General features: G+C 38.6%; 1 protein-coding gene across 1 annotated transcript; it reads right to left on the minus strand.

Annotated features, from left to right (window-relative positions):
* Nucleotides 1-388: 388 nt before the first annotated feature.
* Nucleotides 389-27,433, minus strand: b4galnt3b (beta-1,4-N-acetyl-galactosaminyl transferase 3b). The gene is made up of 20 exons (XM_057837543.1): nucleotides 26,938-27,433; nucleotides 21,205-21,257; nucleotides 21,014-21,073; nucleotides 17,964-18,059; nucleotides 17,494-17,584; nucleotides 17,320-17,420; nucleotides 17,176-17,243; nucleotides 14,323-14,401; nucleotides 14,189-14,255; nucleotides 13,466-13,603; nucleotides 13,282-13,391; nucleotides 11,029-11,129; nucleotides 10,127-10,194; nucleotides 8,940-10,005; nucleotides 8,578-8,840; nucleotides 4,670-4,823; nucleotides 2,032-2,104; nucleotides 1,800-1,953; nucleotides 1,587-1,713; nucleotides 389-1,469 (listed from the first exon to the last, which is right to left on the minus strand). Exons 1-20 carry the CDS (start codon nucleotides 27,071-27,073, stop codon nucleotides 1,358-1,360), a joined length of 3,117 nt encoding a protein of 1,038 aa, XP_057693526.1. The 5' UTR covers nucleotides 27,074-27,433; the 3' UTR covers nucleotides 389-1,357.
* Between the last annotated feature and the right edge of the window lie 299 nt (nucleotides 27,434-27,732).

Consider the following 27,732-nt stretch of genomic DNA (forward strand, 5'->3'; position numbering starts at 1 on the left):
TGCTCATGTTTCAGTGACGGCGTCAGACCTCCAATCCACTTTGTGAGCAAATGACCGCTAGCTCCATCAGTGTCAGCCAAAAAATTAATATATTTATCCTCTATGTTGAAATTATTAATAAAACCAATGCTCGTATTCACTAGGAGGTTACTCCAGTTGACTTTGTGCGAGATATTTTGGGGGATTCTAGGGGAAGTCAGAATAATGGGACACTAAACCAATTTAACTGGCACTTCTAGGTGTGCCACTGTCTTGCATCTTTCCAAAATGTGTTTTGATCAAATTATGGTATATACCTGTTGCGGATTGTAGTGTGACACTGAAATCTCATCCTTAAAGTTAACGTAAGCGACATGAAATGAAAGTATTCAACACATTTTTTGGGGTTCAATTTAATTATGAAAAGTCGAGGCAGTGTATAAATAAAAACAGTTCCTGAGGGTATAGACTATCCCCTCATAGAAAATTCAAGAATAGGAATTCCCAGCATTTAGAGCAATGAGGTATGTCTTTTTAAAAGTAATATAAGTTACAAAGAAAATGGAATCCAGCGCCGAATCCTTGTGAGGATCAGAAAATGCTCTGATCGGGTTTTACAATTTACATCAATACGAAAACTGGTCAGTTCCACAACAAAACCCGATTACTGAATTTAATCATATTAGTTAAATAATGAACGTAAGCTTATTTACAGGAATCTTAACAATGGAAAAATGCAAATCCTTTAAAAAAATCTGCTTGCCACATTTCCATTTACAAAGTAAAACTTGTGACTTTTATGCTGATTGTAAAACATAAGTCAAGCACCTAAACATCAAAATAATCTTTGGTGAAAAAGAACCACAAATATGACATTATTATAATGAATAAGGCACATTTAAGACTCATGAGAACATTTCAAAATGACAGGTTGAAACATTAAAAAATGCCACAATAAGTTAAGTTTTCCATAATCTGTAGGATAATATACACTGACAAAAACAGTGAATTTTAGAACTGCAACTAAAACAGTTTTCCAGTTAAGACTAATGTGCAAGACCTAAGCCACTTTTGTGTACACATCCTTGACGTGTCGTATCTGGTGGTGAACATCATGCTGTGTCCGGCAACATACATCCTATCTTCATTTCCACACTTAAATAGGGAGCCAAGTCTGGTTGGCTAGGAACCTCTTTGTAGTCAGCAGTAAATCCAGTGGAAAAAAACTCAGATATTATCAGTACAATCGCCATGGCGATGACCTTGACTGTTCACGCTGTGTCACCCTGTTGTGCTGCTCAGTAGTCGCGACCATTGGAAAGCAGCAGGCGTCAGCTGTAAAGTGCTCCGGGCAGTCCTCTTATGGGTTTTGACCAGGTCAACTTGATGTGGGCGACACACGACGGTTCCACATTCCACGCTTGGAGTGGTAATGGTGAAAGAAGTTACGCAAGTAGATCCGCTCTACCTCCAGTCCAGCTTGAAGGATCCTGCAAAGTGGATCAATTTATTTAAGTACTTTTCACAAAAACTTAAGAATTTTTTGCTAAATGCACGCATGTAGCTTTGTCTCATGTTGTGCTAGTTTCTAGTATAATTCAGCAAACCGGTCAAGGAGTTCCCAGTCTTCTCCTCCCCAGCGATTAGTGAACTCCTTGGTGTTCATTCCTCCCACTGCATCGAGGTCAGATTTGTAGATGCCCAGTAAGCCAAAGCCGTTCACTTCCCAGTAACCTGTAACACAGAAATAGTTCATGTACAGTACAGTGTAATGATTAGTCTGTCTACATTTTGCACCAGATGTTTCCTCTATCTAGTACCTCTGCCTTCCAAGGGTGTGGCCCCACAATCTAGCCTCATGACAATAGGAGCAAAGGCCATAAATCCCTCCACGCAGTGTTTCCGAATGCTATCCATGATGGAAGGAGGGAATTGGATGTGGAGGTCGCAAAGAAACACAATACTGTGGTCATCCTGAGGCAAAGGCAAAATAAAATGAATAATAATACAGAGATGGCTCGCTGATTAAAGAGCTCTAGGACGACCACTAACATTTATTAGGTCGATGCCTGCTTGGAGGCCAGCAGATCGCTCAAAGTTTCCACTCAGCTTCACATACTGGTACCTGAAGAATGTCAGAAACAAAACTGTGATGGATACACTCACCAGATAAGACGTTATTATGTACTGGACACTGGCACGAGCTACAGTAAAAGCAGTAGTTTTCCAACTTTTTACATCATGCAAGAAATTAAAAAATAGTTGGCTCCCTTGTCATCACACACATACACCAGGGTAGCAGTAGTGTCTTCTCTTGTCACAAATGCCATTCTAATAGTGTTCATCACATAATAAGCCGATGTAACGCTTAATAGTGCCCCTGTCAACTCGCAGCAGTGAACTTTAGTTCCCACCCCATATCAAAGAAACTAAATACTTAACATTACACCCCCAGATCACAGAGTCAATTATTTATTTCTTTACTCTGCCATATCTGTGCCGTGTCCAACATTCAAAATATAGGTCAGTGGTTCTTAACTGGGGTTTGATCGAACCTTGGGGTTCAGTAAGTGAGCCTTAGGGGTTCAGAGAAGGTTAAGAAACGCAGAGCCCTATTTTGTATGCTTACTAAATCTAGGCAAAGTGGCGTTTTAGACTAGGTTTTGTACTGGTTTGCCCTAAATTTATAGGCTTGATTCCATTTTTTTCAAATGCTAGCGCTCTATCTAATGGGAGGAGAAATCAGTTTGCTAAGTGGAAGGTCGACTGGCACTTGGTAAGTATAACAGACCTACAGACAGCGTGAACTGCATTTTTTTTTTTTTAAATGCATCATTTTACGCCATGAAATTAGTATGTGATTTAAGGATGCGAAAATAAAATGAGAATGTGGACATGAAAACAAAAAAGGGAACAGTGTGAAATTGAAATGAGTTCAACTTCATTTAACAACGTGAACAATAACAATCAAAAGGCATAATTATTAGTAGTAAATTAGAAATCTGAATGAAATTTGAACAGTAACTGACTTAGATGTTAGCTTGCTAGGTTTTGAATTAATAAAAAAAATTGCTGTATTATGAAATTCCGAGGGTTCGGTGAATGCACCTGTGAAACTCGTGGGGTTCGGTACCTTTAGCAAGGTTAAGAACTACTGATATGGGTATTATTGTGTTGCAGAGGTGGGTAGTAACCAGGGACGTTACCGGGGGGGGGGGCAGTGCCCACCCACGGACACACCCTGCCCACCCAAAGAAAACTGGATGTAGTACTAACGGCAGTCTGGGCACCGCGTATGGTATCCCATTCATATAGTACTGATGTGTTCTAAGTTTTAACCTTTGCGTTTTTACCTTCTCTTTCACCTAAAAAAAAAAAAAAAAGAAATGAAATGTTGGCTTTGTTCCTAGGGGGCGCTACACACATTCATGCATATTTTTAAAAAAAAATATTTTTTTTTTTTACATTTTATCAGGGCTCAAAACGTCGGGGGGAGGGACAAAGAATGACTGCTAGGGGGGGCGCTACATAGTGTATTTGGAAATTGTCTTTACACAGTATCAAAGATTGCACCCGTCTTGACCTGCCTGCCGATTTTGGTGCATTTTGAAGCATTCTAAGGGGGTCAAATTGAGCTCAAAAAGGCTGCGGAACAAGGAATAACTATAATAATAATAAAACTGAGGAACCACAATAGGTTACCTAAAAAAACACTCACCTGCATGTCCATACTGTTCAGTAATGGATGTGTTCTATGTCAAATAAAATCGAATCAACTTTTATTTGTTTAGACCAAATCACAACAACAGTTATCTCAAGGAGAAAACAAAACATGTTTTAAGATGCAGTAGCCCTACGCTGGATTTCGACCTACTTGAGCATTGCAGTTTTTTTTTTGGTTTAGTTTTATTTATTTATTTATTGCCCCCAACCCCCCAGGTAAGACTAATGCCCACCCACACCTGGCATCCTGGTAACACCACTGGTAGTAACGCGTTATATTTACTCCGTTACATTTACTTAAGTAACTTTTTGAGAATAATGTACTTCTTAGAGTAGTTTTACTTGAGTAGAATTGTGAAGAAGAAACAATACTCTTATTCGCTACTTTGGGCTACACTAAAGTCATTACATTTTTCCTCTTTATTCTGCATATTGACTTTATTTTTAACAGAGATACCGACAGTGGCTGTCTGTTTCATCAATGAGACGTTGCAACAATAACCATGACTCCATTACACCATTCATAGGTAACAAATTTTTATCTCCACTAGAGGACACTCACGTTGTTGTGTTCTGGCCTGAAATCGATGATTTTTGTGTCTTTTTGGCACATAACAGTTCATATAGATGAAGTTGTGCTGAATGAAAAAATATATCATTATTTTTTTTAAAAATCAGACATTGTAAGCAGTCACAATGTTACTTGAGCATTCTTTTCAACAAATATTTTTTTTACTTGTACTTGAGTCAATATTTGGATGACTACTTTTACTTTTATTGAGCTATTTAGAAGTAACTCTACTTTTACTTGAGTATTTTTTTTGCTAGTCTACCCACCTCTGTTGTGTTGTAGCAGTAGTTTGAAGTGGCACAAAGATGCACAACATTTTTTTTAGTTATTTCTGGTACTTAGTTATCTTCTCAATACCAGATAGAATTTTGACAGTCTAGACTACTAGTACATTACCTAGGCAAAGAAGACATCTTGAGGGCTGCCCTCACGTCCATGTCAGTGCTGTTGTAGTCTGTGATGATGAGGTTAAAGTTGGTGTCCCCAGTCGCCTTGAACAATCCTGCCATGTCATCAATGAGCTGCTGCACCCACCGGGCCTGGTTTTTCACTGTGAAAGTCATACGAACCTCACTTTAACGCTGGTTTAACACATCAAGCAGGGGTCTCTAACCTGCGGCCCAGGGGCAAACCCAAGGGGAAAGTCTTTCGCAGCCCTTTACTTGCCATCTTCTTTATTGGCCCGAGTATAAGACTGTTTTTTTTGCATTGACATAAGACTGAAAAAGTGGGGGTCGTCTTATATTCGCGGTCTAGACATTATACCCATTCACGACGCTAAATGGCGCCAGACAGACTTCACTTTGATGGTTAATGCAGTTATTGCAATTTTGTTGTTTTATCACAATAGATTGGTTTATTTACATTTCAAAAACCAGAAGCCATTCATTTATGAATGTGATTGCACTTTAGTTTACATATTTAAATGTTCTGATATTAAGATTTGAATGAGGCAAAATAACATGCTTTTTCACTCAAATATATTATTGTAATCATTTGTTTCGGATGTACTGTGATTATTTTCTGTATAAAAAACTAATTTGGTGTTCAAAAAGTCTTTTCAAACTTGAGTCTTGAAAAAGAGGGGGTCGTATTATAATCAGGGCCGTCTTATATTCGGGGCAATAGGGTAATTTACATGTTTATGTGAGAAGACGAATGAATGAATGAATGAATGTGGCTCCAAGCTTAATTTTGTCTAAAATCACTCACATAAAAACCTAGCATAGTTCAGGCTAATGAGTTTTCAGCGATGTTTATTAAAGAAATATTCAAAGTGAGTTAGCAACAGCGACTTGATTGAAATTTTTCAGTGGCATGAGGTGGAAGGAAAATGTATCCTGTCGGCCACTCACTTTTTTCTAAAATATGCAAAAGTCATTTTTTAGTTGAGTACAGTGGCATCCTGACCACGATGTGTATTACTATATTTGTACACACAGAGAAAAAGGAGCAGTACTCAAGAATGGGGAGGAATATGTAAGGGCGTATTCACACACGGAAAGTCCATAGCTTTCTTTGGTCCGTCTGCACCAAAATACATTTGGTCAGGACTTTTTTAATGAGGTTCCTTTTCGCATTGCAATTTGAGCAAGCGACCCAGGATTTAGAAATAAACCTATGCATGTGAAAAATTGTTCATTCTTTCGACAAAACAGTCTAGACAGGGTAACACGGTAAAATGAGGAAGTAAACAATCACAGAGCTCAGGAGGACTGCAAATGTGCTTATAATAATTACCGTATTTTCCGCACTATAAGGCGCACCGGATTATAAGGCGCACCTTCAATGAATGACATATTTTAAAACTTTTTCCATATATAAGATGCACCGCATTATAAGGCCCATAGTTTCAACGCTACAGTAGAGGCTGGGGTTATTTTATGCATCCATTAGACGGTGCTGCGCTAAAGGGAATGTCAACATAACAGCAAGGTAAAACATGTAGTGCAACATTTACATCACATAGTGGAGAGGTACTTTTTTCTTTTCCACAGTCACACTTTTTGTGTTAGATGGGTTATAATTTTCCACTGTTTTGCAATGTATGGCCTCTATTTGACCAGAGCATGTATAAAGGCCAAAAACGCCTATGACTATACCTGCTGCTTATGTTGAATGATCAAATATAAAACTGTTTATCCAAATTTGGGGGGAATTTTTTTGTCTTTTTGGTCCCAAAATTCTGATTTATAATTGGTCAGTGAAGAAGACAAGAGTTTGGACATAAGTTCAAGGTGTCCTGAAAAAAAGGAACCAAACCAGGCCATTGTGAACAATGCTTTCTTTGAAATATAAATGCAAATCAAAGGTGGCTTTGTTATTATAATGGTGCAATTTTGTAAGCCTGTTTTTGTTTGCAAATTTGTATAAATCTGTCACAAAAAATATAAAATGAAAAAATAAAAAAACTGCAGCTTAATATTGATTCATATATAAGGCGCACCGGATTATAAGGCGCACTGTTGGCTTTGAGCAAATTTAAGGCTTTTAGGTGCGCCTAATAGTGCGGAAAATTCGGTAATTTTACCCGATTACAAGCATTTGTGGAAAATTTGGAGCACCAGAGGCCTTTGAAGCCAGTTCATTTTACAAGGGCAGTAGACATTCTGCTCCTCATTGCTCTAGGCTGAACCCCGACTCATATTAGCCGACGTACTGCTAACCACAGACTGTGATTCAAAACAAACAACATTTCCTTGCTACGGAAACCTGTCACATACAAAAAGGTATGGGATTTCAGCTATGGGCCGGACCACGGTGCGATTGCTTTATAGCTAATAGGGGTATGACAAAATATCGAAATGATATATCGTGATACTTTGCATCCCAAAAGCTTATCGATATGCTCATGTCAAGAATTGAGATATCATTTTAAAAAGGTGTCAATGTTTAAATTAAAACAAAGTAACCAACAAGTTGCTACCATAATCTTCCACCATAATAGTGTCTCAGTTAACTCTATGGCTGCCATTGACAGTGCTGGACACCCAATATACGAGGGGCATTCAAAAAGTAATGCACTCAAGTGCATTGCTCGTACAGGATTTCACCAATCTTGTTTATATTTGGCACAAACATGATTGGACACACCTTTTTGCGATGTTTATACGTGTTTTTCTTATTTTCTGATTTTTAAAGCTTAAACTAGCTTCTAAAATGGCTGGCCCTCTTGAAGCTCGTCAGAAACAAAGAGCTGGAATCGAATTCCTTGTTGCAGAGGGAGAAACCCCTCTGAGGATTCACAACCGGCTGGGAAATGTCTACAAGGATGATACCATAGACTATTGTACTGTAAAAAGATGGGTACAGCGATTTAAAAACAGTACTGAGACCATGAAGTTACTTTTTGAATGCCCCTCATATTAAGACCCGGAGGCGGGGCGGATGAACATTCATTCATTGGAAAGCCAGAAAATTCACAGTTACTCTTTCAGATTTTTGGGGCAGTTACAGGTCACTTCTTGTTCATTTTAGGGTTTTTATAGGTCATCTCTTGTCGAGGTACCCATAAAATGCCCCAAAATCAACAGGAAGTGACTGAAAATCAACAGGTACAGACCTGAAATGGCCTTACATTACCTTGTTGCCGGGCATTGGCTGTCACTGATGGCTATATAAGTGGGAGGGGCCCGTTTGAAGTGGGAGGGGTTCATTCAATGTCACCCTTCCAGTTCAAATGGATTTTACGTCTGCTAGTGATAAACTTACAGCAGAAGTATGAAATGAAGAGAGCTTGTTTTTCTGTTTATTATTGTCTTGTAGAATGATTTCCTTATTAATGTAACGATATGGTGTCATCGTTATTGTGAGCTTTGTATCGCAAATTGTATCATGAGGTGCCACGAGGTTCCCTTCTCACCCCCTAATAGCGGACCAAACCACAGTCCACTTGGAAGTGAACAGAGACTACCTCTACGGCGAGGTCTCGGACTGTCTGTTTGGTCCGCACCAGAGTTCGCTGGTTTGTATTCACACCAGCCCAAAAGGTGCGCACCACGAACTTACCGAACAGGGAATGTGTGAATACAACCCTAAATAGCAGAGAAAGGAGAAGGATAGCAGGTCAATAATCTTCATCTTCTTAGAACCGTTCATATTTTCGACTATTTTTCATAAAGATTGAGAAGATTGGCTAAAAAACTTATCATTTTTTCCCACTATTCGAATTTTTTATGTGGAATACTTGATATGCGCCACATTCACCCAGACACTACCTACAGCGGCACAGATTCAATGCACTTAATAGACCAGGTCATTCATAAACAAAGCAACAAAATCAACTCAAGCTAAACGTAACATACCCGGCACTATGAAATGGATCATGACCACAGGGTTCCAGTGGAAGCCGACCGGGTTGCACAACACCAGCTGAGGTTTTTGCTGCCGAAATCCAAAGTCCTCACTGCGCGGGTGACCGTTGCGGCGAATTAGTGCATAGATGTAGTTAGACAGGCGCAGGAGCTGGCCCTTGGCGTCCTTCAGCTCCAGTTCTAGGAGGTAACGGCTGCCTTGAATGCCGTCGACACGCTTCTCCACATTAACCACGCGGACCAGTGTGAAGTAGCTGCACGCACGCAAACAAATAAGACAGGTTAGCACACACTACAATCAAAGGTGCTTTATCCGTTGACAACAGCCTTAAACCTTTGCATTGCACACTTACTCTTGATGCTTCTTGTTGAGTTGGGCCACAAAAGCTTTCGCGATGGAAAGTGCATCACCAGAGTGCAGCAGCAGGTTCCCCGAGATGTTGCAGTGCAGGTCGATCCAATCAGACCTTATGGCCTGCAAGTCTACATGATTGATCTGGAAGGTCTGGCTCCAGTCCACTTCGATGTCAAACGCGGGTTCTGGGTTGAGCTCCTCATCATCTAAATCTCCCTCTGGTTCCCAAAAAGCATCAGGATCGCTCTCTCTGCTATCTCTCCTACTCTCCCCCCTGTTAGGAACTTCTTTATAAGTGTGGTCCATTTTTGACCATTTTTTGACTTGAATGTCTTCTTCTCCATCCTGCAGTAAAGACATTTCCATTGCATTTCCAATGTACTTTTTTCTGGGATCGTCATCTCTCTGCTTGGTAGTTACCACAGGTTTCTTGGCGACTTTTTTGGAAGCGATGTTGGACTCGTCACCGTTTATCAAGTGCAGTTTTGCGACCTGAGTAGGAGCAGGTGTTGGAGCATCAGCGTTGATAGGCTGAAGTGACCCTTTACTCATCCGGGAGTGGGTTTGGTTTAAGTTAATAGCCCTCCATTTGGAGTTGATTTGCTTTGTAACAGGCTTTTTTCTAGTTAGGAGTGGCTGGAGCTGTTTAGTTTTTTCAGCTGATTTAAATGCTGGTCCCTTTGCAGATTTTGGCTTTACGTTTGGTTTTTCATTTGATGCTATTTTAACAGGCACTTCTGGTTTGACTGCTGGTTGCTTCTTCTGCTTGGAGCTTTGCATGGCCGCCAAATTTGAAGTGCCCGCTACTTTCTTCTGTTGAAGTCCAACTTCTCTATTGGTGTTAAGTGACTTCTTCAAGGTTTCATTAAAATCTTTCAAAGCCAAGGAGAAGAGTTTGCGCCGCCGTTTCATGGCGTAATCGTCGTAATCATCTCCGTAATCACTGAAACGATTGTTATTCCTCTGACGGGCAGCTTTTGCCTTCATCTTGCCAGGAAACGCGTCCTTGCCAAACTCGTCATTATCCTCCTCTAGGACAGACTTTCTCCTCTTAAAGCTGTAGTCTGACATCAGGAAAAGATTGAGAGACAAGTATGAAATGGAATTAAAATGAAAAATAGAGAAACCATGAAAAAAATTTAGGGAAAAGGGGGGAGCTAAATCAGTCAAAGAAAAATAAAATACCAAGAGCTGGGTTTTCCTGTTCCAGTTCGTCAGGTCGATCAAGTCTCATGTATTGCGAAAACCCAAACCTGAAAGAAGACTCATATGTACATATGAAATGTTCCAGAATAATCTACATATTCAGTTCCGACTCTCTAGTTAAGCAAGATACGTTTTTATTTTACACAATGCTTTACAGTCCATTTAACAACTGGGTTTGAAATAAAAAAGAAATCCATTATTTTTCATTTTCAGGTATTTATATCATGATCCAATATGAAACAAAGAATATACCAATTTATGTTGTTGAAACAGCTCATTCTTTGAGCAATTAAACATTTGACTAAAATATCCAGTAGGGGTTTCTTATTACATTGAATTCCAAACAAAAAAATAGCACTGAACGTATACACTCAGCTTCCGATTTGGTATTTGAGCATTAAAAACACTACTAGTTTCAGTGTGTACAAAGATTTATAAATGAATGAAAAACAGTAAAATGACTCATTTACTAAGTAGACTTCCCAACTGGTTACCTCTTTCTTCAGACATAAACTCAATGGAGCATGCATTTCACCTGATTAGAAAAGAGACTGGAAAGGCATTGCAACCAACTGTTGACACCAATGGGTCACAGATTAGCTGCAGGTACTGTAACAAAAATCCTATATCTTCACTTTAGGTCACTTTAATCTAATCTTTCCCTCAGTTCCAATTCTTTAGCTGACATTAAAATTTATATCTAAGAACAAGCGGTTAAGATACTGCTATAATCTAGTAAATTAAGTATTTGATCCAGGAGGACATAAATACTAAAATGTCAAATCAAAAGGATTTTAGCAAAAATAAATACATAAATAAACAAGGAAATGGCCTCACTGTTCTTTTTTTAGCACATTGTGGCATGAAGAATATTTACTCACATCTTCATGTAATTGGGGTTCTCTGGATAGAAGCAGCTGTCCTCTTTCTCCATGTGTGTCAGACGTGTATAGTCATTGGGATATATGTAGGACATGTGGACCTGGAAAACCCGTTTGACGCTATTAGAAGACTCACAAGTTACTAAACATATAGTCTTTTAATAAGCAACCCATAAGTAAACATTTACAACAATAACGTTATTAAAATAATAATGTTATTAATAATATTTTTTCCCTCTCCCAGGCCTAATCAAGTACTGTAATAGATACAAAAACCGGTACACACACAGCTTTTTTTCCCCATTTCCCTAATCCTTAAGTTCTTCCCTAAGTTCTTAGTGACAATAAACATGTGCCTATTACCGGTTTCAAGGTATGGTGGCATGGTATGAAAACATCAAGGTTTCAAAACGGCAAAAATTTTCTGTCATACCGTCCCTAAGGTATTAGCTATTTTTTATCTCCCAAAAATGCATGGAGAAATCCCTTGCTTACAGCTGGAAGGCTCAACCCTCCCCCAGCGGTTGTTGCTCAGTTTCAGTGAGTCAGCTGTGCTACACGATGGCTGGAGGAGGGGAAACTCCTGAAATTTTCCCCCCCATCGAAGAAAACGAAATAGCTGGTATGGGAATACTTCGACAATAGAAAAATTATTATTATTATTATTAATTATTAAAAAGATTTTGCATTTATACAAAATTAATGGATAGTAAACACTGTCATGAATGTTTCCCCTTCAGCGTGTTTAATGTGTCTAGCGGTGGTAAAAACGTGGTGTTTTTTTCTCTCTGGCAACTGTCTGTGTTGAGGAAGAGAGTGTGTGTATAATGTAAACATGATACAAGTGATCCACACGTGCTTTTTATGGAAAATAATTCAATTATTTTTGTTCTGATGGTAATAATGTTGAGCTGTGGCCGTGAGTTTAGGCTCACCTAAAGGACTGCATTTATTTTAATTTTATTTAGAATATGTATATATATATATTTTTTTGTTTGTTTGTTTGTTTGTTTTAGCATAACATTATATTTATGTTCCAATTTCCTAATATGTTTTGAAAAATAAAAATCCTGTTCAATGGAAAAGTTTTTTTTAAATTATTTTTAAAACCCAGATATCTCAAAGTAACACATTTTAGAGCTGTAATTGCAAAACCGTGATATATTGGCTTAAGGTTATCATACCGTCAGAATATCATACCGGCACCAGTGTTGTTAATAACAGCGTTAGAATATAACGGCGTTACTAACAGCGTTATTTTCTTCAGTAGTGAGTAATCTAATTAATAACTTTTCTCATCTTGGCAACGCCGTTACCATTACTGAGGCGGGAAAGGCGTGCGTTACTATGTTGGTTGACTGACGCGAGAAAAGTCTGAGAAAGACGGACTCACGGAGACGAGAGAGCAGAGCAGGAGTAGGGAGGAGGCAAGGGAGGGTGACGCCGTTGCAAACGCGATGCTACTATGCTAGGTGGTTCCAATAATACCTGACTGTAGCCGATAGCCTACACACTACGCCCACATGATGCTTCGTTAGATATCACATATATACAGAACTAGATGCATATGACAGCCGCCATCTTAAAGCAGTAGCCTTCTAGGAAGGCTCTGTTGTAGAGAACCTTCCTAGCGAACCTAAGTAACTTTTTATCTAAAATGCTCCTAAATCAGCAAAATCTTGACTTAAATCTATCTTTAAATGATGAAATAGTTTTAAAACTTACACATGTCAAAAGTAGACAGAAGGGAACTAATGCAATAACGGGAGCAATTTTAACAACTTTAACGGTTGATTCACAACATTAAATGACTTAAATGACATAGCAAAGGTTACTATCTAGTTATCGCAATATCCGCAATACCCCTGTGTCTAGTTAAGTTTAGGGTAAAGAATTGGGCCAGGGCCAATTGTCCCAAAAAAACCTTTAAACTTAACATTGTGTGACCCTTTTTTTGGGGGGGGAGAAAAAAAAACCATGAAAATTATCAACAGTTACTTTGCCATGTAACTAATTACTATTAAATTCAGGTAGCTGAGTTACTAATGCAATTACTTTTTGGGAGAAGTAATTTGTAACTGTAATTAATTACTTTTTTTTCAGTAAGACTCACAACACTGACCGGCACATGCGTGACACATCATTTTACACAAATCTCAAGCAACCTTCTTATTGTATTCATCATTATGGATGCATACAGCAATTTCAATCTATTTGATGTGTCGTTAGTATCAATAAAGGAGCAAAACTTACAAACTGGAGACCCTGGTAACGAGTTAGTGGGAAGTCTTTGATGGTGTAGCTTGGCTTGTAAGAGCAGTCGGGCAGAACACCTCGGAGGAAACTGCCGCCTATCAGAGGCACTGGTGACACAGCACACAGATGTGAGGGTGAATGGAAGGGGGGGTGGGGGGGGACTTGTGAAACTGTCTCGCACCTTGGTGCAGAACATCTCGTGGGTCTTCTCTCAGTAAGTCTGGAGCGGTAGCGCCCTGTTTCGGTGGAGTGGGACGTCGGTGGCTTGCGGCCGTCTGCGGTATGTGAGCAACGTCACTCATTAGAAATGCCGATTCATCTGCAGAAAAAAATACCACGGGACGGTAAAATAAGCCATAAGGTTATTCTAAATGTTTTTTAAAAAATGAATCATGTCCTAAAGTCGAATACTGACAGAATGTAGTAATTGAATGTTTTAAATTTTTGAACAATTACTATATTGTTGCCCTGAGTTGTCACACCATAACATGGCTGAAGTCATGTAACTCAACTTTGATTTTGTGTAGCTAAATTCATATTGTTGTTTGCAGCATGTAATATAGGTAAGGCTGAGAGATTAAATGAAATAAAACAACAACAACACAACAAAGTTGGTAGTCTTGCTATCAGCTTGCCTGCGTCACAGTTCTAAGGTTCAGGGCTAAAATACCGTACGAGTTCTTGCAATGTGAGTTTTTTCCTGATACACTGGTTAGGTTACTTGAAGACTAAATGGTTCACGTGTGAATAACTGTTGGTCCAAATGTGACCTACACTTGGCTGCCATCCCAAAATTAACTGATTTGCTCTAGTTGGATAATACTAGATAGACCTGCTGCTGAAAAAACAAACATGATGGTGTAATTTTGCATAACATTGTGTAGTATTACCTCACGATACTTACTAACATAGAGGGAGATGTACTTGGACTCAATGACCATAAACCTAAAGTCCTCATCCAACAGCTTCCACTGTTCCAAAATAAACACAATGAGTTTTTGTTTGTGTGTGCTATATAGTATAATTTGAGGTATTTACAGCCACTTCCACGTGGTCAGTGCCTCGGTCATTCTGCTTGTGGATCAGCTCGAAAAAGTACCTCTTCTGAGCAGAAAGCCTGTCAAGCAGAAGCAGATATAACAATTATAACAATTCTGAAGTGCGATTTAGTATAAACATAAAAGTGCTAATTCTTCAACTCTAGCTTTTGTCCATGCATTTGCAATGCATACCTGATTGAACTTGAAATTAGCGTAACCATATAAGGGGCGGTGGGGATTATGTCAACTGTGGAGGTAGGTGAAACCGAAAGATAGGAATGTAATTATGGTTCTATGAATCCCGTATGACTGCAGAAGGCAGTAAACAGGGATGAATAGAACACTTTTGCCCAAACCTGAAGGATTTTTTTGTAAAATATTATACATTTTTATTGTGTTTAACACATTTTTTAATTATGTTCCATTACCCTAATAATTAAAAAACAACGAAACAAACCGGTTCTTCATTAGAGGTACCACTATTGTATGATATAGCAACAACGGCAAAAGCCAAGTATCCATAATATATTATTTAAACATTATCACAATAGGTAAAGTTGTATAAAGAAGTATCCAAGTGCTTCAAGAGGGAACTTTGGTGTTTTTACACGTTTAAGAGTTGGTGTGTTAAGTGTTGACACTTAGTAACGCGTTACTGTAATCTGATTACGTTCCTCAGTAACGAGTAATCTAACGCGTTCAGTTTTCCAAACCAGTAATCTGATTAATGTTAGTTTCCTGAGTGTCTGTGCGTTAAAATATTGTTATTGCCTCATAATGTACGTAGAATGAAGAATATTGTAGCCATGTACGAAGATCATTTTGAATAGAAACTGTAAACAAGTTTCTCGATACGTGTTCGTTTCCATAGAAACCGCTCGCTCTTCCTGTTTTCCTGATCTCGAGTCACACGCACTAAGTGTTTTGGGAAAGGTGTGAAAATGGCGGGTACACATTCGAGCTGAGTGCAGCCACTTGTTGAGATGTGCGAAGGAATATTGATCTGTGTGTGTCCATGAATGAACGTGAGTATTTTTCCTCCATTCTGGAGGGTTCCAGGTTAGAGCCGGTGTTCTGTCAAAATTTCCGACACCGGCGAAACATCCTAAATGACGCGAATTAGACACACAAAGTACTACCGTGCGCTTTCAACTTGTTTTGTTTGGATGCATACAGGCAGAACGTACTAAAAATGCATTTAAAAAATACTTAAATGTAGTCATATCAAATAAGGAAGGTTTAAAAATACGCTACGTGACTAATGTGGTCAACTGCTTTTACGCTACAACAGGAAAACACATTGGTTAAAAGTATGAGAGGTAAATACATGCAATAGGTATTTTGAGGCAATGAAAATAAGTAGGTAAATAATACTGAGCAATGGACGTCTTGCCGCGTAGCAAGTATTTGCAGACACTGGGTTGTGTCTTCCCCGACCTTTGTGTTTATTACACTGTGCAATTCATTTGTCTGTTGATTATTGTGCAGTCAAGTTGCATTGTTTTATATTGGCACTGACATGCTGTTAAATTCAGAATTTTTTACATTAGGGTTAATCTTTGTGTTAGCGGGGTTTAATTAGTCGGTGGAGTTGATTTCAACAAATTTCACGCAGTTTGTCAGTTATTTGTTCATTTCAGGGCTTTGGAGTGGCTAAGCTAGCGCGAGTAAATGGTAATTCAAATCAACTTCATCGACTAATTAAACCTTCACTAACTCAAAGATCAAGACTTATGTGATAAAATTCTGATCTTCCCCTTTAAATTAAATTATCGGAAAGTCAATGACTGTGTTACCTCTACATATAAAGTTAATTCGTTCCAGGACCTTGTTTGTAAGTCGAAATGGTCGTATGTTGAGCAGGATTTTCCCATAAGAATACATTATAATTCCATTAGTTCGTTCCACAGCCCAAAAACCTACACTAAATCCTTAATAAATACTCCTGTTACTATCGCAAATAGCAATTACAAAAAGCAAAACAAATAAATTATGAATAAAAATCAGAACAATAATAATATAATAATAGTAATAATGATAATAATACCTGTAATATTGTTACGAATCGGGTACTAATGTGGCAGGGCTGACGTGACACTGAGCAAGAGAGCGCGGTTCTATTCTACTTCCTGTTTTGATGCAGGTGTCAGTGTTGCACAACTTGATGGAATAAATGATTATAAACCTGACGAAGCTGGTGATTTATTTGGCGATGTTACCACAATAAGAATTGTCACCTTAACTTATAAAGACTGGCGAACGGAGGAGGACCGCCGGCCGAGATCGACATTCTACAGCCCTATTGTCGACCCTGTTCATGGATGCACACACCATGCTTATATTTTGCGATCATTTACATCTTCATTTCAATGGCAAGCGTCACCTTTTCTTTTTTCTCCACCTGTACTAACCTTTTTGGATCCAGTGTTGATTTCTCTCACAAGAAAATCAGCCTTAAGTCCATCTTCCAGCAAAACAAAGAAACTGCGCCATCGTCAAAAATCGTCGTATTTCGAGCATGTCGTCGGATGTAGAAACAAATGGCGAGTCAAATTTTACGTCGGATGTCGAAAAGATCGTGTGTCGAAGCGATCGGATGTCGAGGTACCACTGTACATGCCATTACTTTTTGTGTTGTCATTCTTATGTTGAGGCGCCAAAGGGAGAACAATTGGTAAAAAGTAACGGATGAATTACTTTTAAAGTAACTTAGTTACTTTGATTATAAAGTAATTAGTCAAGTAACTGGATTACTTTTTACGGCTGTAATCAGTAATTACTTTTTCAAGTAATCTGTGACAACACTGTTACTGGCAATGCCATGCTTTCCCCCTCTTAAAAATGGACTCACTGAGTTGCTGTGGAGATCTGACTGGCATACTTCTCAAACTCTCCGGGGGCTGTCCACTCAGATCCGGTCTGGAAAGAAAGGAAATAGTAAAAACACATGTCCAGAACCACCCCTATTTTTTTGTAATGAAGACAGCAGACGTACCTTTCCAACCCATGCAAGTAACTGCAGATTAGATGGAGAATCGTCCGTGCTGAGCCAGAATTCCGAGTTGTCGTCAGAACTCAAGGCGAACACAAACTCTCCTGATGACGCAAAAGAAATAAAGATTCTGTCACAGTGTGTGATTCATCACGACACGGAGCAAATGTGTTGTACCGTTGGTATACGGATGTAAGTAACCAAAGATCCGGAGCCCATAGTTGGTCCACTGTGGAGAAACAGCCAGCTTCCTTACTGTGGTCCTGGACTGGAAGAAAGCCAGGAGAGGAAAGTCATGGGAAATGAGGATCTAGTATATGGATGTGGAATGCAGCACAACTGCAAGTAACTGTTTGCATGTGTTTGTCAGAAGTTACGCAATGTCAAACAATTAGTGTGTAGTAAAGCACTGATAACGTGCAATGGCTAACACCATAGTTGACACAATTGCTTTTACCGTGGCTAAAATAAGAGCTAATATCTTGAGGAAGACAGTACCTGACATAGAATGGTAGATCTGAATGTTTTTTAACACTGGAACAGGGAAGCATTTTCTGTCATTTGTGCATTTATTTTGGCTTGTTTTAGCTTTATTGTTCTACTAAATCCGAAAAGAAATAATGTAACGCATGCAATCTTGCACTCACATGAGGGTATAGCGGGTAGTGCAAGTTCAGGCGCAACCTGTCCGTGGAGCCGCCACACCAGTCCTCAAACACATGCAAATTGGCATGGCCTTTATACTGAGTAGAGAGAGCGTGACAGTCAATCATGAACTCATGCGTCAAGCAAACAGCTGATATAATTCAGCAAAACAAAAAACATGCTCACGGTTTACCTAAGATATATTTTGCAGACTTCACACCCTCTGTCTGTACTATCAAAGTCCCACACACATTCCATTCTGGTCTATCTGCACAATCTGTGGCATGCTACGGAAACTTTGCGACTATCTTGTCATATCAAACTCTATATTTACAGTAAACTCCATTGTACAAAATGAAAAATAAAAAACAATGGCCATTTTCAGCACAAAAAAGTAACTTTTTTGTCTAATACCTTCACCGTCCTAAAATAAAAGCTTAATGATTTACTCTGTTTGAAAAAAAAAAATCTAAAGTACATATTACATTTCATAGCTAATGTCATCGCTAACCAAAACAAGTGAAGTCTGACATTTGTGATGTAGTCGAGCAACCGGTTTACAGTCACATTATGTCACTACTAATGAGAGTAAGGTGGCTTTTGTGATTATACAGTATCATGATTGTAGTTCTCAGTAACGATTCACTTTTAAAAGTGAGGCTCCTAAAATGCTTCTACATCATGTAAGCTATGAATATTTTATTATGCAAACACTGCCATCTACATTAGTGTATTTGATTGACCAATAAAGTGGTAGTAAAGTTTTTTTTTGGTTTTTGTTTAATTAACGTAATCTTTCATAACTTTGGATGCCATTTTCAAAGGTTTGCACAACAATTGAGTTGAAAATATCCTCTTGGCTTGTGTTTCTGCAAAAGCTGAATTCTCATTAATATGCCACTAATTCAAATATTCACTATTTAAGTTTGAACTCTTTGCTCTCGCTCCCGTCAGTGGAGCAGGTGTGTCAGTGAGAAGCTCATGGGCGTTTTTCGATGCATGTGGTGACTTTGACACATATCATGGAGACGCGGACTACAATCGTTCTTCAATAACGCCAAGTTTTGCCATTCCACAATAATGTAAAAATAAAATATCTACTTTCTTCACATTCCCACATTAGCGGAGTTCCACGCATGCTTACTTGTACAGAGAACAATTTTTTCCGTTGGCGAGCTTTTGCTGGGACTTCCTGTTTCCAAAATACCTAAATATTCTTTATTTTGACTTGAATATAACATTAGCTCACTTGACGATCACACATTCACACGGTGAATGCAGGTATCAAGAGTTAACGCACAGGATATATAAAAAACTTCTTTTTTTTTTTTGTCTATCGAGAAACAGGCGAGGAGGCTGGCAAACAATGGCGCTGGCAGTTGTTCGAGGTTGGTTAAAGACAGGAACTGCTCGTGCATCAAAGTATTGTACAAAACCACAGCAGGCGAGGAGGCTGGCAAACAATGGCGCTGGCAGTTGTTAGAGGTTGGTTAAAGACAGGAACTGCTCGTGCACCAAAGTATTGTACAAAACCACAGCATACAGTATAACTCATTGCCTGCAATTGACAACGATGGACGTCCAATTCATTTAAACTGGGAGAAGAGGCTGGGAATGCTAAACTATAGACTTCATTATGATTGACTGGTCAGAATCAACCTTCACCGCTCAACGCCTTGAAGTCCGCTAAAGTTATTCCCAGTCAGTCACCGAGTAAAAACATGCAGGATTTTAACACACCGGATTTAAAAAGTACGAAAGCTGTACCGCATACAAACAGGAAGAATTGTCTCAGGAGTGATTTGTTCGAGGATTCAAGGTAATTATTATATTTTTCGTACCTTGCATGCATTTTGAAACGTTGTGAAAAAAATCAATGGGAGAATGAGAACCGCTACAGCACTGGCGTCATTCTTTAACATATTTACGTAAAATAGATGCGTAACTGCCCGGTTTTTTGCTCTTTTAACAAAGAATCGAGATTGTTTTACGTTCATATCTAGCAAGAATTCGGTGATTTAAGCATTTATTCACATGAATTGTCAACGGAAAAACCTCTGTTTACAAATGGCGGCCGCCGCATTAACAGACTAGCCTCGTACTTCGACATATTTATGTAAAATAAATGCTAAATACCTGTTTTTTTGCTCTTTTGACAAAGAATCGAGACTATTTTATGTTCATATCTATAAAGAATTTGGTGATTTAAGCATTTATTCACAAGAATTTTCAACGGAAAAAGCTCTTTGCCTGTGATCCCACTCGGTCAGCTTTGACAGCCACTGCAACAATGCAGGCCTCCTATTAATCGGCCTAGTGTCCCGTCAATAGTTATGAAGTCTATGGCTAAAGTTTCAAAGCCATTGACAGTGCTGGATGTCCAATCCATTTCGACCAGGAGGGTTGGCAGTGATCATTCAGCAATCTCAATGGCTTTCTTGCTTATAGCTCCGGGCGGTCAATGGATTCAATGAGTGGCTTCCAAAGGGATAAGTAGGAAAAGTCTGCTTCATTAATAAAATAACAAAAGACAAACAAAACCGGCCATGTTATTTAATATGTGTGTGTGGGGGGGGGCGTGTGTGTGTGTGCGGGTGTAAACAGACTACATAGAGCAAAGCCACAGAAAGGCAGCCTCGTCATTAGCATTACACAAATGTTGGCATAGCTTCAGAGGCACAGCGGATAGTGGACACAAAAGGATTTTAGACAATGCTGCTCAATGGCCATCATTATAGACTGTTAACCTTTAACTAAAGTCATTTCCTTATATTTTTGTTCAAAGGGTTGGAATGCCTGCCACTTCACCTAGGGTAACCAAAGGTGTACTTGCAACAAGATATCCGGGTAAATGTAAATTACAACTGTATATTTGAGAATGCTGGAAGAATGGTCAGTAGTTGAACCTGAAGCAGCTTTAGAGGCGTTTATCAAACTAGTTCACCTTCACATTCATCAGCGAGAAGTAGTTCTTAGTTTCAACATTGTTGGTGACTACAACACAACTCCCCCTCATTTCCAAGTGATACCCAAACATCAAACACATGCACACCTCTGGTATCCAGGCTTGCGGCACAAATCTGTAATTCTCCAGTGGATGGCCTGCGACGACCTGGAAAATACACATCAATAATTTCACTGCTTCTTTAGTTTTCAGTTTTTTGTTTCATTCAGTCTTCCACACACACAAACATGCAGCAAATAGTCATCACATTAAATTACCATTTATTTTTCTGGCCTTACCCTTTTGTTAAACATGTTGCCCCGCCATCTAATGCCATCATCTGGATTGGAACCTGCAGGAACCAGTGTAAACAGTAAGAAATAGAGTCGTAGTAATACTCCAAAATAGACAGATTCTCCTTTCATGGAGCACACATTGAGCTCATTGGCTGTCATTGACAGCACTAGAAATTCAATCAATTCTCCTAATCAAAATGGATTGGCCATCTCGTGCCGTCTATGGCACCTAAAGAATGAAAATAAAAATATACAGTGGTATCGGGGCCCTAACCAGAATGTATTTCTTTTTTAATTTAATTTGATATTGTTATATTAACATTTTATTAAGTTTTAATTGTATTTTATTAATAACGTTCAAAAATAAAATAGAATTATAATTGAGACCCGGCGTCCACATACTGTATGTGGACATTACATTTTGGTCCATGTAGGCTACACTTGCATAGCAAATATTAATATCGTGGCCTACATGATGTCCATATATGCTCATAACTTAAGAATGAGAAAGAGTGGGGAAAAAAACTTATTTTATTATGTTAGATGAGTAATCTTTTTGCAAATTCTGTGTTCATGTAGTTATAGAACACAATACAGTGTATTCTGTAGTAGGGCTGCAGCTATCGAATATTTTAGTAGTCGATTAATCGTTGGACTAGTTAGTTCGAATAATCGAGTAATCGGATAAGGAACATGAAAAATTAAAATATCTGAGCTGAGCCTCAAACGGTATAATTTTTTTTTTTTTAAATGAGGATCTACGTACAACAAAAGAACAATTGACTAACTTCCATAGAAAAAGTCAGCTAGCTTAAATGCTAAAATGTTAAAGTTTTTTTTTTACAATGCTCTTAACAAATAGTTCAGACATATATTCCCACAAAAAACGGCTAAATATACCAATAAACTAAATTATGAATGCATTAAAAACATTAGCTCAAACAAAAACTTAGCTTACGTTGGTCTTAACAGGGAGCATTTGGATTCAGCCATGTGAAAAGAGGCAGACCAGAGGGCAGTGTATCCACCCTAATCAACAAAACTAAATGCAAACACTTTCAAAATAAACCATTACAACACCACTTTAATTAAACGAATACTCGAAGCAACAAAATTTAATTCGAATATTTTTTTTCTAATCGAATACTCCAGTTAATCGATTAATCGTTGCAGCACTATTCTGTATTGCTTGGAAGAAGGGGATGTCTTGTTACAAATGAAAAGGAGTAAACGAGATAACCAATAACCATGTTAAGAAGAATAATGACTTCAACTTTCCTGTCCTTGAATGTAAGATTTAAACTGATTTTGCTGTTCAGGGCTTTGAAGTACAAATACTTTTTTGGTCCACAGTGGATAGTTTGGGAGCGTTCTATAAACATTGAGAGTTGGAAAAACAGCATTTTCCAAACCCCGCAAAGACCAACCCGTATTTCAACAAAACAAGCCTAGTGCAGTGAAAGCAGGTATATGGAAAAACTTTTTTGGCTATACCTACCCCATCTAATTCCAGCATCAAAGATTAGTGCATGAATTGAATTACTGTATTGCATCTCATTAAAGTGACCAGCAACTAGGCCAATAGTGGCACTTCGTCATCTTTCAAATGACACAGTTTTGGTGTTTGTTTTTACGGGCCTGAGATGGAGCAAGGAAATAGGGCTTCCAGGGTTTCGTGGAAAGAAGTCTGTCATTATTGTCTGGGTGGAGACACAGACGCCCACAGGGGTTGGAAAGGCAGCGCCAGCTTTGGTGACGTGTAATTCTAGAATGGATCTTTAAAGTATTTTAATGTTTTTCATCTGGTGCCTTTTTTTTCTTCTTCAACACAATACCCAACACAGCAGAGAATGTATGTTGAAAATTATTTATTATTTGTTGGTAAAAAAAAAATTAGGGCTGTCAAACGATTAAAATTTTTAATCGAGTTAATTACAGCTTACAAATTAATGAATCGTAATTAATCGCAATTAATCGTAATTAATCGCAATTAATCGTAATTAATCGCAATTAATCGCAATTCAAACCATCTATAAAATATGCCATATTTTTCTGTAAATTATTGTTGGAACTGGAAAGATAAGACAAGATGGATATATATATTCAACATGTGTTTATTATAACAATAAATCAACAAGATGGCATTAACATTATTAACATTCTGTTAAAGCGATCCATGGATAGAAAGACTTGAAGTTCTTAAAAGATAAACGTTAGTACAAGTTATAGAAATTTTATATTAAAACCCCTCTTAATGTTTTCGTTTTAATAAAAATTGTAAAATTTTCAATCAAAAAATAAACTAGTAGCCCGCCATTGTTGATGTTAATAATTACGTACACAATGCCATTGGTTCTGAAGCCTATAAAATCAGTCGCACCCAAGCGCCAGCAGAGGGCGGCAAAGCTCCATAAAACACAACAAGTGAGCGTTTCACTGTACTGTCATTTAAATCTGTCTGAGCGGGGCATCTGCGTTAATTGCGTCAAATATTTTAACGTGATTAATTTAAAAAATTAACGCCCGTTAACGCGATAATTTTGACAGCCCTAAAAAAATATATAGCTTTGGGGTTAAAAGAATTCAGGTGACTAAGATGAGGTAATTAAGGATGAAAAGTTTAATGTCCACTTGTTTTGAAATTATTATGACGTTTATTACAGTATTTAGCAGAATAGTTTTTACAACCGCAAAGAAATGGGGAAAAAATATGCAAAAAAGACAAGTGGAGAAGAACAATAAGACAAATGCATCATGTCAAGTTGGCTTTTTTTTTTTAAATTTACAATTAAACTATTTTATATCCTCGTCCCAAATTTGTATTTCATTGTAATTTTCCTTGTTCTAATATCTGTGCAGTAATATGTAGTTGAAAAGTGAACAACATGCAAGGAGGCAGTATTATCCGCAATGGTTTACTTTTTTTTAACCATACGAACTGCGTATCAGGCCCCGGGCTGGTCAAATGGAGAAAAAAAATTAATACCCATGATAAAAGATAAAGAAAATGTGGTAAGCGGCCAGTGTCAGTTTCCTCTCAGTTACCGAGAGGTGATAAAACATGTTCCAGTCTTCAATGCAACATCAGAGGAAACCGCTACAGCGAGTGTTTGCATTGAAGACAGCATGTTGAAAACTGACTCAACCATATTTGTGTTCGCTGCATATATTTCATGCATTGCTCTTCTGCATTTAAGTGTAAGTAGGCTGCTTGCTGATAAAATTTCCCCATCACATTTTTGTATGTTCCTCTAAATCGTGACCCCCATGAGTTTCACCGCCACTCATTTTTAGTGGCGATAGCGTCCTATGTCGAGGTAAGGAATGCATAGTGAGGTGACCCCAGCCTCGGATTACATCTCATCTCGGCGCGTGTTTACATGTCAGGCCTTGCTGAAAGCAGAGTGAGTCATGCGCTGTCGTTTCCACAGTGCTCTCGTCTGCATCCTTGACACTCTGATGTTAAAACCCACACGGTGCAAATGAAGGTAAAGAAGACAGCAGGAAGTGTGGTTAGTCTAACCAGGACGATACTTTCCTCTGATGTGAAGAGAAAAACTGATGTGAACTCCTGACCTGCCCCAGCCCCCCACGTCAGACCCCACACGCCAACTCTCTCACGCGTGCAGTGTCCTTTTCCAAAGGACAAGTTTTCTTGTCTCATCTTTGTTAGCCTGCACTCATTCCGTCATCATCAATTCTTACAACTTCAATGTATAAAAAAAAAGTTCAAACCAGCTGAAAGAGATTGTATGCAGATTTTAGCGATTCAGTTAATATTTAAACACGTTTCTTTGGATTACACACTACAGTGAGCAGATTAATGCCACAGTTAAGTGCGCAGCTAAAATTTTTTGTTCATACTGACCTACATTCTTTTTGCATTTTATTCCAAACAGGGCTAGGCTACAGTAAGTGGTAATAAAAATAAGACACAAAATTTTCTTTACAATAAAATCTTGATTTGTTGATAACAAAAGAAAAAGGCAGTGACAATATTTAAACCCCCCCCCCCCCCACACACACACACACACCTCTGAGATTTAGTTGAAGAAACAGTTATTGTGGTTACCACATCTGCTTCACAGCTCTGAGATTACAGGAACACATTCATTCATCTTCTGAATCACTTATCCTCACAAGGGCCACATGTACACATCCTGCTTGGAATTTAAATGTTCTTTCTGTGCTTCCAGTTCTCTCTAAATGTTAAGGTTCACTAAATATCGAAAAGTGTCATTGTATTCATGCACATTGGCTGGCGCCAAGTCCCTGTGTGCGCTACCTCAGACGCAAAGCACTCCATATGAACTGCAACTAGGGCTGTAATTTACCATTTTTGTAACAGTTGATTAATCTGTCATCTCTTAGTTCGATTTATCAATGAATAGGATAAAAAAAAACACGGTAATTCAACCACTTAATCTTTTGTTAAAAATTATTTAATAAACAGGATGACATTATTTTATTAACAGAAAAAAAAAAAAAAAACACATTGATGACTATTAAATTCTAAGAGCAGACGGATGTTAAGCGTTTCTTCACGTACTGAAATTTTTTAATGAGATGGGAAAAATAAACGCAAACTAAGCTGTCAGCTGCAAGACGGAGAAACCTTTTGCGTATCGTGATCACGGGATTTTATTCATGTTGGCACGTGAAGAAAACAATCAGATCAAGTGGTAACCGCTGAATCGCTGATGACCTGACACTAAATGCGTCCGTGCCTTATATAGAGCTGATAACAGTCATCTTTTTATTCTCAGTTGTTCTTTGTGACATGTTTGTGTTCAGTTGTTCTTTATGACACATTAAGGAGCACTCAGTCTTTGTGACGCTGTCTTTGTGACGCATGGCTGTGATAGAATATGCTGACCATTACAACCCTTAGTAAAAGTGTGGAATCACCAGTCTTGGACGAGCATTCACTCAGAGATTTTATCATGTAGAACAAACTCAGATAAAAAGCTTGAAAAAATTAATGAATTAGTTCAAAAGTCTAACTCTAGCATTCAGAAACACTAAACGAAATGAATAAAAAACATCGTGGTGGTCAGTAAATGTTACTTTTATAGAGTAAGTGCAGGAAAATATATATGGAATCACTCCATTCTGAGGGGGAAAACATGTAATCATGAGAAAGAAAGAAATCAATCAAAACCAATCAAAACACATCTATAGTATTTAGTAGCACCACCTATGGCTTTTATGACAGCTTTCAGTCTCTGAAGCATGGACTCGATGAGTATTCTTCATCAATTTGGTGCCAACTCTCTTCGATTGCAGTTGCCAGATCATCCTTGCAGGTCGTAGCCATTTTTTTCAATTTCCAACACAGGTTTTCAATAGGGTTGAGATCTGGGCTATTTGCAGAGACTAGTGATTCCATACTTTTTGCTAGGGGTTGTAGTAGAGGAGGGCCAGGAACATGACACTAAGCAATGATCAAGAAGAACCGTGAGCATGTTTACTGCACTTAAAAGTATAAACTTTCATGCTGGTCGGCTGTATGTGTGCGTACACGCAGTGGAGTTGATGTTTATAGAGCACTTGAATGCAATGAAACATATTTACTCATAAACATATTGCTTTGGGAGGGTGATGAAAATGTAGATTGAATAGGTCTCCTATGCATGATTTTAGTGAAATATGAAATTTGTATGGAAAACCCGTGCAAACTTTTTTTTTTTAAATTCTTCATATCGACAAGAAAAGTTTTCCAAGTACCAAACTTACCGGTGCCCTCGCTCCAAGCCTTGGCCGCAACCATCTCGTGGTAGACGGCCACCGCTGCGACCAGCAGAATAGCACCGAAAAGGACACATTTGCTTTTCCTCCGCAGTTTTTTCACAGGAAAAAACGTGGTGATCATTTCGGCACTTAGCTGACAGCGACTGCGGGGTTATTCATCAAGTCTTCTGCGGGTAATCCTGGCCAGAGGAAAAGGGGACCGTCCTTTGATCCCAATCCGTCGCCGGTGCTTCAGTCCCCGGCGAGCGCGCGCGCTAACACCGGCCACACGGTTCTCCCCGGTGCGCACATACCTCGGTCGCTTCCATTCCGAAGGGAAGCAGAAACAAGACCGACAGGTTTAGATGTTCGGCAACGAGCACGGTTTAAGGGAGGCTCTTTGATACTAGATAACTAGTTTTACACTCAATAACACTTTCACGCCATCCCCACCTCAACAAACACAAACGGACTACGAGAATCCACACGCGCAGCTTTGCAAGTGGAACGGAAATTGAGTTGCTTTTTTAAAAATTAAAAGCTATATTGATTGATTTTCTTAGAGACGAAAGCTTAACCACACCAAACAGCTATTACAACACATGATCCACTTTTATTTTTTACACCTCTTCTATGTTTCGCTACCATATGTACCTTAGTGGTATTATAAAAGGTAATACATTTTATTGTGAAAAAGCCTCCTCCAAAATGCTGTTGATCAAGACAGTGCCTTGACGATTGACACTGCCCTCAGCAGTAAAATACGCCTGTATTATTTACCTTGGCATTTAACGATACCTG

This window comes from Corythoichthys intestinalis, chromosome 5 (genome assembly GCF_030265065.1).
Source record: "Corythoichthys intestinalis isolate RoL2023-P3 chromosome 5, ASM3026506v1, whole genome shotgun sequence".
Taxonomy (NCBI): domain Eukaryota; kingdom Metazoa; phylum Chordata; class Actinopteri; order Syngnathiformes; family Syngnathidae; genus Corythoichthys; species Corythoichthys intestinalis.

Excerpts from the sequence above, each read along its gene's own strand:
- b4galnt3b (XM_057837543.1), bottom strand. The coding sequence starts at position 27,073 with ATGATCACCACGTTTTTTCCTGTGAAAAAACTGCGGAGGAAAAGCAAA. Across the intron at positions 17,585-17,963 it reads ACTACCCGCTATACCCTCAT|TCCAGGACCACAGTAAGGAA; the intron begins GTGAGTGCAAGA and ends GCTTTCTTCCAG. Across the intron at positions 17,421-17,493 it reads CTTACATCCGTATACCAACG|GAGAGTTTGTGTTCGCCTTG; the intron begins GTACAACACATT and ends TTGCGTCATCAG.